Source organism: Diorhabda sublineata, chromosome 8, assembly GCF_026230105.1.
Source record: "Diorhabda sublineata isolate icDioSubl1.1 chromosome 8, icDioSubl1.1, whole genome shotgun sequence".
NCBI lineage: Eukaryota > Metazoa > Arthropoda > Insecta > Coleoptera > Chrysomelidae > Diorhabda > Diorhabda sublineata.
The window spans coordinates 30,512,298-30,525,905 of NC_079481.1; the positions used below are offsets into that span (position 1 = coordinate 30,512,298).

The 13,608-nt window shown below is 29.6% G+C and overlaps 3 protein-coding genes across 4 annotated transcripts; 2 read left to right on the top strand and 1 right to left on the bottom strand.

Moving 5' to 3' along the window:
• Positions 1 to 2,842: 2,842 nt before the first annotated feature.
• On the top strand, positions 2,843 to 8,043 carry LOC130448506 (group 3 secretory phospholipase A2-like). Its single transcript, XM_056785929.1, has 7 exons — positions 2,843 to 2,932; positions 4,754 to 4,781; positions 4,943 to 5,085; positions 5,348 to 5,505; positions 5,563 to 5,701; positions 5,903 to 6,046; positions 7,392 to 8,043. Exons 2-7 carry the CDS (start codon positions 4,776 to 4,778, stop codon positions 7,483 to 7,485), a joined length of 684 nt encoding a protein of 227 aa, XP_056641907.1. The 5' UTR covers positions 2,843 to 2,932; positions 4,754 to 4,775; the 3' UTR covers positions 7,486 to 8,043.
• Positions 8,044 to 8,697: 654 nt separating this feature from the next.
• Positions 8,698 to 10,104, top strand: LOC130448507 (phospholipase A2-like). The gene is made up of 6 exons (XM_056785930.1): positions 8,698 to 8,747; positions 8,893 to 9,035; positions 9,092 to 9,279; positions 9,339 to 9,444; positions 9,502 to 9,642; positions 9,889 to 10,104. The coding sequence occupies exons 1-6, from the start codon at positions 8,745 to 8,747 to the stop codon at positions 9,944 to 9,946; spliced, it is 639 nt and encodes a 212-aa protein (XP_056641908.1). The 5' UTR covers positions 8,698 to 8,744; the 3' UTR covers positions 9,947 to 10,104.
• A 710-nt stretch (positions 10,105 to 10,814) lies between these two features.
• LOC130448504 (brachyurin-like) lies at positions 10,815 to 12,417 on the bottom strand. Of its 2 annotated transcripts, none has more exons than XM_056785926.1 (5): positions 12,285 to 12,416; positions 11,714 to 11,916; positions 11,424 to 11,650; positions 11,111 to 11,266; positions 10,815 to 11,049 (listed from the first exon to the last, which is right to left on the bottom strand). In XM_056785926.1, exons 1-5 carry the CDS (start codon positions 12,345 to 12,347, stop codon positions 10,868 to 10,870), a joined length of 831 nt encoding a protein of 276 aa, XP_056641904.1. In that variant the 5' UTR covers positions 12,348 to 12,416; the 3' UTR covers positions 10,815 to 10,867. The 2 variants fall into 2 exon arrangements, with proteins under 2 accessions (XP_056641904.1, XP_056641906.1); XM_056785928.1 differs by having other exon boundaries at positions 10,822 to 11,049; positions 11,714 to 11,910; positions 12,285 to 12,417.
• Positions 12,418 to 13,608: the final 1,191 nt, after the last annotated feature.

Genomic DNA, 13,608 nt, shown 5'->3' on the forward strand with positions numbered 1-13,608 from the left:
CTAATGAATCTTTTTAGAAAAATTCACCCGGAATCGATGATATATTTCTTAAGCCTGACCTGTTTTACCCCACTCGACCCTATTTTTGTACTAATGAATCTTTTTAAAAAAATTTACCCGGAATCGATGATATATTTCTTAAGCCTGACCTGTTTTACCCCACTTGACCCTATTTTTTTAATAATGAATATTTGAATAATGAATATTTTTAAAAAATTCACCCGGAATCGATTATATATTTCTTAAGCCTAACCTGTTTTACCCCACTCGACCCTATTTTTGTACTAACGAATCTTTTTATGAAATGTCACCCTGAATCGATGCATATATTTAAATACATATCTTAAGCCTGACCTGTTTTACCCCACTCGTCCCTATTTTTGTACTAACGAATCTTTTTATGAAATGTCACCCTGAATCGATGCATATATTCAAATACATTTCTTAAGCCTAACCTGTTTTACCCCACTCGACCCTATTTTTGTACTAATGAATCTTTTTAAAAAAATTCACCCGGAATCGATGATATATTTCTTAAGCCTAACCTGTTTTACCCCACTCGACCCTATTTTTGTACTAATGAATCTTTTTAAAAAAATTCACCCGGAATCGATGATATATTTCTTAAGCCTGACCTGTTTTACCCCACTCGTCCCTATTTTTGTACTAACGAATCTTTTTATGAAATGTCACCCTGAATCGATGCATATATTCAAATACATTTCTTAAGCCTAACCTGTTTTACCCCACTCGACCCTATTTTTGTACTAATGAATCTTTTTAAAAAAATTCACCCGGAATCGATGATATATTTCTTAAGCCTAACCTGTTTTACCCCACTCGACCCTATTTTTGTACTAATGAATCTTTTTAAAAAAATTCACCCGGAATCGATGATATATTTCTTAAGCCTAACCTGTTTTACCCCACTCGACCCTATTTTTGTACTAACGAATCTTTTTATGAAATGTCACCCTGAATCGATGCATATATTCAAATACATTTCTTAAGCCTCACCTGTTTTACCCCACTCGAACCTATTTTTGTACTAACGAATCTTTTTATGAAATGTCACCCTGAATCGATGCATATATTTAAATACATTTCTTAAGCCTGACCTGTTTTACCCCACTCGTCCCTATTTTTGTACTAACGAATCTTTTTATGAAATGTCACCCTGAATCGATGCATATATTTAAATACATTTCTTAAGCCTAACCTGTTTTACCCCACTCGAACCTATTTTTGTACTAACGAATCTTTTTATGAAATGTCACCCTGAATCGATGCATATATTCAAATACATTTCTTAAGCCTCACCTGTTTTACCCCACTCGAACCTATTTTTGTACTAACGAATCTTTTTATGAAATGTCACCCTGAATCGATGCATATATTTAAATACATTTCTTAAGCCTGACCTGTTTTACCCCACTCGTCCCTATTTTTGTACTAACGAATCTTTTTATGAAATGTCACCCTGAATCGATGCATATATTTAAATACATTTCTTAAGCCTAACCTGTTTTACCCCACTCGACCCTATTTTTGTACTAACGAATCTTTTTATGAAATGTCACCCTGAATCGATGCATATATTCAAATACATTTCTTAAGCCTCACCTGTTTTACCCCACTCGAACCTATTTTTGTACTAACGAATCTTTTTATGAAATGTCACCCTGAATCGATGCATATATTTAAATACATTTCTTAAGCCTGACCTGTTTTACCCCACTCGTCCCTATTTTTGTACTAACGAATCTTTTTATGAAATGTCACCCTGAATCGATGCATATATTTAAATACATTTCTTAAGCCTGACCTGTTTTACCCCACTCGTCCCTATTTTTGTACTAACGAATCTTTTTATGAAATGTCACCCTGAATCGATGCATATATTCAAATACATTTCTTAAGCCTCACCTGTTTTACCCCACTCGACCCTATTTTTGTACTAATGAATCTTTTTAAAAAAATTCACCCGGAATCGATGATATATTTCTTAAGCCTAACCTGTTTTACCCCACTCGACCCTATTTTTGTACTAATGAATCTTTTTAAAAAAATTCACCTGGAATCGATGATATATTTCTTAAGCCTAACCTGTTTTACCCCACTCGACCCTATTTTTGTACTAATGAATCTTTTTAAAAAAATTCACCTGGAATCGATGATATATTTCTTAAGCCTGACCTGTTTTACCCCACTCGACCCTATTTTTGTACTAATGAATCTTTTTAAAAAAATTCACCCGGAATCGATGATATATTTCTTAAGCCTAACCTGTTTTACCCCACTCGACCCTATTTTTGTACTAACGAATATTTTTATGAAATGTCACCCTGAATCGATGCATATATTTAAATACATTTCTTAAGCCTGACCTGTTTTACCCCACTCGACCCTATTTTTGTACTAACGAATCTTTTTATGAAATGTCACCCAGAATCGATGCATATTTTTAAATACATTCCTTAAACCTGACCTGTTTTACCCCACTTGACCCCATTTTTCACACGAACATAAAACTGAACTTCATTTTTATAGAATAACATTCCGAATCGATGATATTCTACCTCGATTATTAATAGAAATTAAAAACAATTTTTATAAAATTATTTTGGAAATGAATTTACATAACGTAAAATATCATTTTCAACCATATCCATATCAAATACTTCATCCGGTATAAACAAATTTCACAAATTAAAATATAAGATACAACTACTATATGACGAAAAGTTAAAAGTATTGCCTATACATCAATACATATGTATTAAAGGTTGCATACGTACACGGGAAACTATTTGAATTTTCTATTTCCCTTTCAAAAAATTCCAAGGCGACCAAATCAATAGTCACAGGCACAGTCCTTTTAGCACGTTGCGTGGTTGTTAATTCATAATATCCCAAATGGAAATTTATTAGGGTAAGTTAAGATGAAAAAACTATATTTTTACGTAGAAATGGTGAACATTTAAGAATAGATAATATTTGAAAGTGATTCAGCGTAGTATGTAATTTGAATTATATAAAATTAGAAATATTTGTTGATAGTATATTTGTTTAAATATATTATCAACGACTTTTTTTATCGAATAAGTTCATTACATTCCGATTGAATAAATAAAAATACGAATCTAATAAAGTTAGGTTACATCGTCTACCATTAAACAATTATAGTTATGTATGTGAATAAACGAACTTGTACGATTATACACGATTCTGTATTGACAGTTCTATATAAACGAATCGATAAGAATGGAAATCTCAAATCGATTATTTATAATGATCGAAAAGTAATTTTTCTGTTCTATTCTAATATAAATGAATTGGAATCGATTTTTGAGATATTGAATTTCTGTTTTCAATACACCGAATCGAAAGAATCCAATGTTTGACGTTATAGTCTTGAAACATATGTTTTTATAGAGAGAATATAAAGTGTAGCTATTTAATATTAAGCCAATCTATCTACACTAAGAAAAATATTAAATAATCTGGGTTATGTGAAAAGTAGGGAATTGAATATTGGTTTCGTGAATGTCAATTTGTAAAAATGCGTACAATGTTTAGTAATACCTATCGTATAAGTAGATTTAGCAACTGTAATTGCAAATAAACCTGTTTTATTAATTATACACATATAGTTATATAATGAAACTGATTCTTCTTCGTATCTAAATGCAATTATTATTTATTTATTTATTGTGAATTGTTTATTCGCGATTCTAGTATGTTGTTTTATTACAAAATGGCGGTTTCGATTGGAAAATTTGACTGTTAACCAAAGAATTTTAATTAGCATTGCAAATATTTCAACTATATATATATAAAAATCAATAATATTTTGCTCTTATAAACAAGTTGACGAAGGACGATTTAGTGTGAACCAGTTTGTTGTATAAACATCAAGTTTGATCAAACTTTTTCTTAAATTCCATAATAATAATAAATTGTGCGAATTAATAATTGTAAGTATTCATAATTTCCATAAAAAAATGGTTTTTCAATAAGTTTTAATGACATTCTATTATACAATATTCGGAAAATTAATAACGCCATCTATTATTGAACGATGAAATTTATCGAACAGCTGATTTATACCAGGGTGTCCGGGGACTTGATGCTAAAAAATTCGGGAGTGAGTATATGACATGAAAATAATAATAACATAATAAAACGACTCGTTTTTGAGTTATAGGCATTTAAAGTTGCGAAATTCGAATTTATGTTTAAATATATTTTCTAAATTACACATTGGAACGTAAATTTTTAATGGATGATTACGTGTGTTTGACATTGTGAAGGCCAGGGGCGGCTCATACCCAATGGTTCAATCCCGAATTTTTTGAGTCGTTACGTATGTCAAAAAATGAAGAAGCCGTCCCTGTTGGTACCACTAATTTTTGTTTTACAAGCACCGAAATTCGTTAAACTTAAGGATGGTGATATTTATAGAAATACACTGTTGCCAGATCTAATTCCAGTTTCGTGGTATATCGGGATATATGGATATGATTCAAATTTGACAAAACGTTTTATCCTAAGGGACGTTTTTAATAAACCCTGGTATATATTAATCATTTTTACATTGAAATACTTCGAAATTGTGGCTGGGGATTTTTTTTTCCCGTTGCCGGATGGTAAATCCAGACCTAAATCTTTTTATTATTCATACTATGCGGTTTTTTTTTATTTAATAAAGAAGAATTTATATGAAAAAATTGATAATAAATCGTTATTTCAGAATACGCAATCAGTGTTAAAGCATGAAGGTGAGTTTTATTAAATTTATTGATATTTTTTTTATCAAAATACAACACTGTATATTTGGGAATGTAGATCACCTCCAATTTTGTATTTTCTTTAATTTAATTCAAACAACTGACGTATAGAAATAAAATTCGTTTATAATTTTCGTATTTTTATTTCACAGTTTATCGTAGTGACTCGATTCGTCTCATGTTCCCTGCTGATACATGTTGCCATATCTAGTACCGTTTTTATATCGGATTTCGGTATGTCGAAAATGATCGAACTCAGTACAAAATCCCCTTATTGCGTGGTGCAAATTGATAGGTGAGTTTCAAATTGAAAATTTGAAAATAATTAATTAAAATATTCTAAGAAATTGTTTGAGATACGTATTTCCAATGAATAATTGAAATCCTTATCTCTTCCTCGTGGAATAATAAATAAATTGAGAGTGTTTTCAACTTCTAATGGAAAAGAAACCATCTTTATATTCTTTAACACGTTCACTGCCTTCAAACGCAACAGACAGATAACGTGTAGTCATGTCAATATTAGATTTGTTATTTGAGAAGTTGTTATGTTGTAGAGGTAAAATTAGAGACAAATTATTAGCGTCCGATCCTCGTAGAGTAAGAAAAATGTCCGACGAATCAGTAGAAAATTTAATAAAAGTTTGTAATAAGAGTATTCAGTCACCGCATCAAGGCGGGTTTATATACCCGGGAACAAAATGGTGCGGACCTGGTAATTATATTCGTTTTCAATGTTGCCAGTTGTTTTCACGATTTTTTTTCGTTTCAGGAAACAAAGCTAGAGATTATTCCGATTTGGGTTTCCATTCTAAAGAAGATATTTGTTGTAGAGAGCACGATATGTGTCCTAAATCTTTATCGAAAGGAGAATGTAAACAAGGCATTTGTAATAATTCGTTATTTACCAGGTAAAATTATTATTAAAATCAAAATATATATTCCTCTACCTCTATACTAGTTTTGAAGCTTGGCAACGTTGTTAAGAAAACCCTATATATAATACTAATCGCGTTCCTGTGCGACGTACAAACTTTTTTACTGGTTTAACCAATTTCTGGATTTTTATTCATATAATATATGATTTATTTCAATTTTTTTTTGTATTTTAGGTCTCATTGTGATTGCGACGCGGCTTTTAGGAAATGTTTACAGAACGTAAACACGGAAACCGCCAATACGATCGGCGCCATCTTTTTCAACATAGTTCAAGTGATCTGTTTCAAAGAGAGAACTCCATGCACGCAATGGCAGAGGTATGAAAACAATTCACGATACCTACAATTCTATTTGTTTTAGTTCAGTTTTTATTTTGTTTATTCTAGTTTTTATTCAGATCAGTTTGAAGAGTGTCCTATATATTTCGAAAGGTCGGGAAGGTTCAACGGCACCGAGGTGGAATACGTTAATAGGTGGAACAAAAAAGAACATTTCGTCAATAATATTTTTAGAAAATTCAGACTATTATAATATTATTTTATTTATTTATTTTATTTTTGTATATATTTTTAATATTATATGAATTATTCTGAGCGGTGCAGTATTTTTTAATAATTTCTACATTTAAAGCAAAAAACTAGCACGAACTTGAAAAGTAATTAATCTATAGCAAAGTATGCAATAATTAACATTTATTCCATTTATCTTTACCAAAAAAAATACTATACTTATGATACAACTTTTTGAGAAATGTTTATAACCCGGTATAATGCTTCTCACATAGTGTAATCATGGTTTGAACACATATATTATACTTACATGAAAGGAAATAACTTTAGGTATAAACCTTTTAATGTTTCTACACGTTTTCTCTTCACAAAACATTGTTTCCACTAAAAAAAACGGATAGTGGCAACTACACTTATCACTAACTGACACTTATAAACTAAAACTACGTTATCTTTGACGAAAACTTCGAAAAAAGGAGCAGTTACATCTGACACCGAATCAGCTCTAACAAAAAACACAACAGTTAACGCATAATCACAATTTCAACTCAAAATTAAATATAGGTATTATCTATTTTAGCACTACTTCATGCCAACAACCACTTTTTAAGGCGAAAAACCAGTTTTAACATATCATTTTGACACATACACCCTAATTTCTTGACAAAAACTTAACAACTAACGCGAATATCAAAATGGAGGCTCCATGTCGTCTAAGCTTATTACGCAGATTATCTTAACAACGTTGCCGGACTAACAATCTTACTAAGTTTTTACATGTTATGCATTAATAACTATAATACTGTCTTTATTATTGCATATTCTATTAAAACTTTTTTCATTTTCACATAAACAAGGAGTTCATTTGGCATATATACACCTATATTTTTTATTTATTATGAATATTTCTAATTAATTTCAATTTGGCAACGTCTTACAACAATTATGAACTGTCAATTGTTCTTGATGTATAATATGTTGCCTACATTTTGTTACATGTTCAATAGCAATAAACATACTTCTAAAAACAATGTTTTGATTTTTATTTTAGTCAAATTTCATTGAGAAAATAAATAATCATAGTGGATTGATTCAAAATTATAAACATCGTATTATTATTACTTAAATTATTCCTATTTTCTTTTAATTTCAGGAATGGTTATACGAAAGCGGAAGGTGACGCTTTATGTTCCCAAATTCATTTCAGACCTTCGGAAAAATATGTACCTTTAATGCCCCTACCTTAAAATAAACTTACGAAACGTCACAAAATTTTCCACAACAAAAGCAATATCAAAGGAAAAATGAAAACTCCGTTATATGTACATAGGAGAAGTTACCGAAGAAATATAATCAAATAGATTAGATATAATAGATAATTCTGTATAAAACTATTTGAATAAGTTGTATTTCATTCGTGCGCTGTTTAAATACTCTAATAATGTACAATACAATAACAAAAAAAAATTCGGCTCGCCCCTGCCACCTATCGATAGATTCTCAACTTATACATTTATAACCTATAGTTTCCTCCTATTTTTGGTATATAGTAACACAAATAGAAGTGAGAGGTCACCACGTTTGACGATTTAAGAATTAATGTCATCAGTAATGTCAATCTAGTTGAATTATTTAAGAAAATAGCGAAATTGTATTTATCGATAAGAAAATCGTTTGATATAAATTCGTAGTATTATTTCGCTAAAATAAAAAAGTTGTTATATAGTATAGTATCGACTGGTTATTTACATATCTATGTAGTCTATTTTTTAATAGTTTGTTGTTAATAAATCTGGAGCAAATTATTTAGAAGTTGTTTTAATACCATTTTCCCATTTAATATGAGGGAAAAGAAAAGTTATCCACACACCTCATACGCTGTTAGGCAATAATGTGAAATTAAATGCAGTGTAACAAACAAAAATAGAAATTAATCAGCTACAGCCAGTTGTCGTCAAACTGAGACTGCATTTAAGTAAAATATCGGGTGGATTCTTTAAAACTAGAGAAGTTTCATCTATTTCTATGAAAAATTGCTTGAAAAATTGGAATAAGAACTGAAATATACGGAATCAAGTGTAAATAAGATAATCCTAGAATTTTCAATTGTGTTTTGAACACGTTTTAATGCCAAACCCTTTTCTTCTAATATTTAATAGTACAGTAGAGCAATACCACAACATTTTAAATAATATTATATTATGATAAATAAAAATTTCGCGTATTGATGATGTAGATGACTAATTTCATGTTTTGTTTGTTATATTATAGTCGTTTTTTTAATCTGTTGTTTAATTTACCAATTATGTGTAATTATTTTACATCATTTAATTATTTAAACGGACGAAAATTATTGAAAAGTACTAAAAATTCGTAAATTATTTAATAAAAATATTTTTTTATGACAACATTATTTTTTTTCCAATAATACTTAAATAGGAATACGTACAAGTTATAAAAAGTTGAACCAGTTAAAGAAATCATCTAGTTCGAGTGCTGCATCAATATGGTAGGTTTCTTTATTTTATTTAGTTTATTTTAAAGGGAGACTGAATATTTTCAAACCACTATTTCTATACCATTTACTTAACTTAAATAAAATTACAACTCAGAATAAACACTTTTCGCGTAGACACTGTATATTTATGTTTCAGGTCGTTGAACTGTCTGGATTAATACATTTTTCTATGCTTATACATGTTGCCATATCTAAAAGCACTTTTATATTAAATTCAGATGCGTCTAAAATAATTGAAATAAATGTAAAAGACGATTTTTGCTCGGTACACGTTGACAAGTAAGTTTAATTATTTACTAAATTAAAGAATTAAAGTATTCATTATACATTTCTAGATTTAAAATTCAAGAAAAACTATCGAATTCCGGTAAGAGTTTACAAACACAAATGCCCGACGGTTTTGTAAACGAGTTCGTAGAAATCTGTAATAATAGTACTAAGACCCCGCGGATAGATAGAGCCACTCGTGACGTGATGTATGGTATAGGTTTCACGTATCCAAAAACGTTATGGTGCGGACCAGGTGATTTACGTTTATTTGAATATATACAAAAAAGTATCGCGATTTTTTTTTATTTCCAGGAAATACTGCTAATAATTATTGGGAATTGGGAGGAAATCCACAAGTGGATGCATGCTGTAGAATGCATGATCATTGTCCTATTCATAAAGTAGGATTAATTACAATGTTAGTAATTAAAATTACAATAATACAATAACATAATAATGTTATTTTTTGTTCAAGATCTCATTGTGATTGCGACAATGCTTTTTATAACTGTCTTAAGGCCGCAAACTCCCCGTTGGCGGATAAAATCGGAAATATATATTTTAACGTACTTGGAATGTATTGTTACGTATTTGTACCACCGTGTATACAAGGGAGGTAGGTAGAATTCTTATATTTTTACTCTCTATTAGACGATATATAACTTATATTCATAACATAATTCGATCTATTATATTAACGCGACATCTATGGTTAGGTTGTCATTTAATAAGAGAACAATTAGATAGAAATCTGTAATATCATTATGTTCACCGTATATATCGCAAGATGGCGTGATTCCACCTATATAATTTCAAGTAATAAACAATAGTTTAATGTATGAACGAATTATTTATTTTTTAGTTCTCCAATTGACAAGCCTGTATGTCAAGAGAGAGATGTACCTCCACGGGCTTACTAATATTTACTTTTCAACAATATAAATCGATTTAGATGAAAAAATAAAATTATATTTAAACCCTAGATTGTTTAATTATTTTTATTTGTATTACTCACCGTCAAATAAATAGAAAATAACATTTTAAACGATACTTTCATTAAATAATTACACGATGGAAACCAGTCGAGTTTTATTTAATAAATTGTAACATTAAAATGAAGTTTATGTAATATATATATATACATATAGCACATAAACAGTTTGTGAAAGACACTATTTTTTCAAAAAGAAGCAATTCAATAAAAAAAATATAAAGAAAAAACTTCCGAACATAAATAACAGCACAAAAAACTTCCAAACAACTGACAAAACGTTAAAAACTCTTCTTCTTTTATATAAATCTATTAATAGATTATTCTACACGTATTCGTGCTGTGTTGCCAAATATAAAATCATATACAATAAAAAATATTTTTCCTATAAACGAATAATTAGTTTCTGAAAGGGACTATTATTTAGAAAAAAACAATTCAATAAAAAAAATATAAAGAAGAAACTTCCAAACATAAATAACAGCACAAAAAACTTCCAAACAACCGACAAAACATTAAAAACTCTTCTTCTTTTATAAAAATCTATTAATAGATTATTCTACACGTATTCGTGCTGTGTTGCCAAATACAAATCGAATGTATAACTATTACAATAATATGTTAATTGCTTGTAAACTAATTATACAATCACCAATATAATTAATTAAATTATATATTTTTAATATTCACTTGGAAGACTTAGGTTATATTGCTAACGTTTAATAGATGGCTCTGTTTAACGATTTAAGGAATGAAAAGATATGGGAGAGGGGAGTTAACCTTGAACAAAAATAAAAACCGTTTCAATTTTAATATTTATTCGGTACATATATTTTTAATAAAACGTGAATCATATAAATTGTACGTCTGAATTTTGCATTATCCAATCGGCGTACTTCGTTACTCTGGTGAATACAGACGGTTTACCGGCTTCGCAATCGTCGGATCCGAATGAAACGATACCTACTTGTATTCCGTTAACTGCTAACGGTCCTCCCGAGTCACCCGAACAGGTTCCTCTGTTACTTTCCCCTGTAAAAATATACGTCGAAGATATAGAACAACTTTTATTTGACGATAATGAAGTGTTTACCGGAAGTACACATGAGAGTGTCTAGTATTACGGCATCGTAACCCGAATCAACGTTTTTGCAATCCGCGTTACTGATAATATACGGAGTTATGTATCTTAAAGTTGGAGTTACGCCACTTTGGGAGTTTCTTGTTATTCCCCAACCGGCTACAACACCTGAAAAGCGATAGATAATAACGAAACTGGCGGGAAATAATCACGATCCATGTTATATATTACGTCATCGAGTGAAATCGGATTTTAACAATGTTGCCAGATTTATAATTTAGTAGGGAAATTGTGTGATTATACTGATTTTAGAAAGTTTTCTTACTAGATTGTTCCGCATAAGTATCGGTCCCTTTGGCGAGAGTTATAATTTTTATAGCGGTAGTTTCGCTGATAGAATTTGGTAATTTTATTAAAGCGATGTCATTCTTGTTAAAATTATCACTGTCCCATTCGGAATGTATTATAAATTCTGTGGATACTAATCTAACTTGAGTATTTTCAACGGTCGTTATATTGTGAGCACCGAAAATAAGTGTCACTTCAACAGCACTAAAATTGACGTAATTTTTTTAAAGTTTCCTTCAATAGAACAAAGTATATTACATTACTTACTTATCCACACAATGGGCAGCTGTAAGTACGTAGTTGGAAGATATCAGTGATCCTCCGCAAAAATCCGTTTGAGACGGATTTTTTACGAAGATGCCCACTTGATAAGGAAATTGATGCGGCGTTGCAACATTACCGTTTATTATTGATTTCCGAGAAAAAAATTGGTCTAACCTCTCTTTAGGATGAATAAATTCAGTCTGAAACTGATATTAGAACGAAAATGCAAATATAAAATAATAAAATCGATTGAAACAGCAAATTTAATTAATATTATCCTAATAAAAATAATTATATATGCCGAATTTGTTTGCCGTTAATTGTTGTTAAACCGGCAACAGCGCGGTTGCTTTTAAGAGACTACGGGAATGTTGACGTCACACATCGCCATTGTTTACACAGGTCAGGAATCAGTGTTTTATACCATATATGACAAAAAATATAAAAAATTTATTAGATTGAAATTTAAGATGCTACCAACCAAATATTAACAATAGACTTTCTAATTAATACAGTTCTGTATTATTTTCCTCGTTATTTAATATAAAATAATGAGGATAATAAAAATACTTACATCATTTTGCGGTGAACCCAAAACCACTGAAAATATGTGAAATATAATTGCCAATCTCATCATTTTCGATACAAAAGTCTTCACTTCACTTTTATCAATGAAGCAAAGTGAATTATTATTTTATAGATAATATATTTATCTTATCAATGAATTCTTTCCCAAAGAAACATTTCAAAAATTCCGTAATTAAATCTATTTTTGTCAAATATCAAAATTTGAACTGAAACAAAACTAAAAGAAGTCCCAAAAAAACTAAGATTAATGATTTAAAGTTCATTATCAACTTTTAATTTACGATATCATTGTTTTGTTGTACATAACAGAACGTGCAATGCTGGTTGTCTACCTAGTAGGTATCGAAGAATAGTCGACAAGGCCATTGAGAATAAACCATATATAAAAGAAGAAGAAAGGACATGTCACCTTTCACGAGTTAAGCTATAGGTTATATTTTATTTTATTCCATTTGAACTATTGCTATAAATTTTATTTTTTGCGTCTAAAATTACCAATGCATGATATATCTACAAGAAACAAAGTTGAATTCATAATGTCATATCACATAATTCAAAAAAGAGTTTTCAATATTTACATTATACCGATATGTATACGAAAATTTTCCTTAAAATATCGAAGAAATCCCGAACTGCGCCATCTATCAAACAATTACTATACTTACTAACAATTCCTATAATAATGGTTTTGTTATTAGTTTTGTGTACGTCATATAGTTGATAGATGGCATGAGTAGTTTTATTTTTAAAATTTAATTTTTTCTATTCAAAAACTGAAGGGGTGTAGTTTTGTTTCAAAAGTAAAAAAAATAATTTTCCTTAGACAATAACGTCTATATTTTTATTAACGTTTACTTTGGCGCTATCCTTTGAAAAATGTAGGCAAATAATTTTTTACTGAATATTTAAATTGTTCAGTACATAGTGCAAAATAGGCATTGTCTTCAGGTAATTCAATATTGTGTTTATCGAATTATCGTTACAAAAAAATGGATCAATTGAAAAAATGTATTTGAATAAAGATAACAAACTTACGTAACATGAAACAATTACTTTTTTTGAATATATTTAAAAGATAATCCAATATTGGGTAAATAAGTTAATAAATGAAAAAAAGAAGACACTTTTGGTTAAAAATAAATTAGATTTAACTATATTTATATTAAATTATTGTTATTCAAGAGATACAATGGAATCAGAAGCCTTAAATTTATAATTAAATTACGGTAGTTGCGCCATCTATTAACCGGTGGCAGTGGTAATTGTATCTGTTTTGAAATGGTAACTGCAACGACGTTACGTAACGGTAG

Coding starts and splice junctions, on each gene's coding strand:
- LOC130448506 (XM_056785929.1), top strand. Junction 5,506..5,562: donor AACAAAATGGTGCGGACCTG/GTAATTATATTC, acceptor TTTTCGTTTCAG/GAAACAAAGCTAGAGATTAT. Junction 5,702..5,902: donor AATAATTCGTTATTTACCAG/GTAAAATTATTA, acceptor TTTGTATTTTAG/GTCTCATTGTGATTGCGACG.
- LOC130448507 (XM_056785930.1), top strand. Junction 9,445..9,501: donor AAAGTAGGATTAATTACAAT/GTTAGTAATTAA, acceptor TTTTTGTTCAAG/ATCTCATTGTGATTGCGACA. Junction 9,643..9,888: donor CCACCGTGTATACAAGGGAG/GTAGGTAGAATT, acceptor TTTATTTTTTAG/TTCTCCAATTGACAAGCCTG.
- LOC130448504 (XM_056785926.1), bottom strand. CDS start 12,347: ATGATGAGATTGGCAATTATATTTCACATATTTTCAGTGGTTTTGGGT. Junction 11,917..12,284: donor TGGGTTCACCGCAAAATGAT/GTAAGTATTTTT, acceptor TTCTAATATCAG/TTTCAGACTGAATTTATTCA. Junction 11,050..11,110: donor CACTCTCATGTGTACTTCCG/GTAAACACTTCA, acceptor ATATTTTTACAG/GGGAAAGTAACAGAGGAACC.